This window comes from Galeopterus variegatus, unplaced genomic scaffold, assembly GCF_000696425.1.
Source record: "Galeopterus variegatus unplaced genomic scaffold, G_variegatus-3.0.2 Scaffold378, whole genome shotgun sequence".
Classification (NCBI taxonomy): domain Eukaryota; kingdom Metazoa; phylum Chordata; class Mammalia; order Dermoptera; family Cynocephalidae; genus Galeopterus; species Galeopterus variegatus.
This window is the reverse complement of record NW_007726489.1, coordinates 495,954-498,726: the sequence shown is the minus strand read 5'-3', so window position 1 is coordinate 498,726 and position 2,773 is coordinate 495,954. Positions and strand designations below refer to the sequence as shown.

At 41.5% G+C, this 2,773-nt stretch overlaps 1 protein-coding gene across 1 annotated transcript in view; it reads right to left on the bottom strand.

The window, feature by feature from the left end:
• The window catches only part of LOC103586802 (inactive heparanase-2), a gene marked incomplete at its 3' end in the record, with an annotated part of 226,462 nt that overhangs the window by 182,890 nt on the left and 40,799 nt on the right, over nucleotides 1-2,773 (bottom strand). The window contains exon 2 of the mRNA XM_008568134.1: nucleotides 422-469. Within this exon, the coding sequence (XP_008566356.1) occupies nucleotides 422-469 (48 nt within the window). The remainder of the gene's footprint in view (nucleotides 1-421; nucleotides 470-2,773) is intronic.

Here is a 2,773-nt window from a genome sequence, read left to right as displayed (position 1 = left end):
ACATGATATATTGAGCAATTAAAACTATTTCCTCCCAAGAAAATTTATTCCCAAAGGAAAAGCCTATGGGGAAATGGTGGCATGCTTAGATCCCTATTACCTACTTGCTGATGACAGATTAATTTAAAATTGTACATAATAGCTGACCTCTCTAAAATGTACTGGTGGTTTTTTTTGTTTTTTTTGGGGGGGGGGTTGTTTTGTTTCATTTTGTTTTTTCTTGAAAACAGCAAAATAAAACAAAATCATGCTACTATGACCCAGCATGTGCCATAAGAACAGTTTTGGAGTTAGTTTAAAACTTTTTCTCGAAGGATGAAAGATAGCTTGTTAAATGTCAGCTATGAACTTGGTGACAACTAATTATCTTTCATTTCATAGCAGCTGATAATAAGTAAGAGCAAAAATGGTGAATACCTACTGTTGCCAGGTAACTGCATCCACTGTGCTTCCTGCTACCTTCATAAATCTGTAAGGAATAAAAAGAAAAAAAGGTGTTGAACTTAAAATAAACTACATACCCAACTGAGATAAAGATTGGACCAATCTGTGAGCAGCAATGCTTTCTGAGAGGGTCCACGGCCATAGTCATGGTCTATCCATATCTATTGGAAGTCAAACTGTAAAGAAGGTGGAGGTAACCTTATGTTCAGCTCCCCACACATCCCTCACCATCTGGAAAGCAAGACCCAAATATAGCATTCTACCTAAGTCTGTCTTCCCAAGCCCATGCCTGATGGCTCTCACATCAATTTCCTTATAATCAAAACTTATCTGTCCCCTTTCCTATTCTCTAAGGACTCTGATCCCTGTTAGGAAACAAATAAGCAATACCATTAGGACGACAGCACAATAGAAGCCTTTGAAAACCCACAGGCCTCTCTTCCTGGAGAGAACATGGGAAAACCCAATTTATTTATGCAAGTATAGAGCTCTATTAAATATGCCCCAGTCATGGGCTGCCACCTCTGTCTGAGTGTAGATACCTGAGCACCACAAAGAGAAATCTATCCACTTCTGGAGCAGCTAAATAGAGAACTGAGTATCATCTGACAAGTATGCTCAGCTCAAAAGGGAAACCAGACATGGTTCCGCATAGCTAAGCACATGGCAGAGATTTGCTAACAATTCCCCCACTCTCCTTTATTCCTGGAGATTCCAGGAAAACCAAAGGGCCAGGAGGACACATCTGTGGACTCACAGATGGTACGGGGTATCAGAAATCACATGTCTGTGAATAACTCAATTATCCATTTGCCTCCTTCTCCCCATCCATGTGTTCTGGGGCCATATGCTATCATTTGAGAGAGTTACCACTCAAGCACAGGAAATCGAAAGGAATGTCTCAGTTCTCTAAGATATTCCTTTCAGTTCTGATACCCTGGAGGATGAGGAGAAAGAGGAGGAGACCACGGCAGCCCTCGCTTGCCTCTCGCCTGCATGATTTTGCTGCCTTTTCTCCAGTACCATTCAGCAGTCCAGGAGCAAGAATGTGGAAAATGGATCATGGGGGTGAGACAGGAATGGAATTGGTTTGAAGGGCAAGGCCAAAACATCAATGTGGGTTGGAGGGAATATAACATTTACTGAGTACCTACTTAGTATCAGCCATTCACATGTGTTATTTCTTATAATTCTCAGAACTGCTTTGCTTGGTGAAGTGGATATTATTGACCCCATTATACAGATTACTCACTTCCTTACTGGCTAAAGAAGAAGTATCTTCAGACACCCGAAACAGCCAGTTTTTATGGGATCATGCCACCCCTCCTAGCAGCACTCTTTGGGAGGCAGTGCACAGGCACCCTTTGCTTTTGAAACCCATGGATTTCAGTTTCTCTTCACCTCATTGCTGTGAATTGAATGTAGCCCCCAAACTCACTGAAGCTTAATTTTCACCATAACTATTAAGAGATAGGAAATCCTATTATGGTAACTGAAAGGTGGGGCCTTGAAGAGGTGATTAGATTGTGAGGACCATGCCCTTGTAAATGGATTGATCCATTCATGGAGTAACAGGCACGGTTCTGACGGCTTTAAAAGGAGACCAGGTGAAGAGGTTAGCTTTCTCTTGCTCCAGTCATTCTCACCAGGTGATACCCTGTGTCACTATAGACTCACCGCCAGGAAAAGGCCCCTCACCAGATGCACCCACTGGACTGTGTATTTTCCAGCCTCTGAAACTGTAAGCAATAAACATTGTTTCTTTACAAATTTCAGATATTTCTATTATAAGCAACAGAAATGGACTAATACACTTATCTCCTTTCCCCAGCCCAGAAAAATTTCTTTTCAGTTTTGGGAGAGTGGCTTCCACTCCCCTCATTATTTCTGGCCCTATGCGTAGGATCCCCCTTTTGGAATTCAGAAGCCAGAAAGGCTTGTGTGCTATTTGCCTTTTCCATCCTGCCATGTGCTACCCCTGAGTCAATAAGCACACAACCAGCTATCAGTTTCAATGAAGAGAAAGAACATGGAAAAATACAAAGAGAAAGAAAACATATTAGTATTCAAAATACTATCCCTGCCACACATGTACTCTAAGCAGTGGAGACCTGATGCCTCGCAGAAGCTGAATGGCCCAGAAATAAAGAAGGGGCAATAAAATTTTGCACCTCCTGTCCAGGATATTTTAAAAATTAGAAAGCCTGGCTAGCTGGTTAGCTCAGTTGGTTAGAGTATGGTGTTGATAACACCAAGGTCCAGGTTTTGATCCCTCTTACCAGCCAGCTGCCAAAAAAAAAAAAAAAAAAAAAAAAAAAAAAAAAAAAAA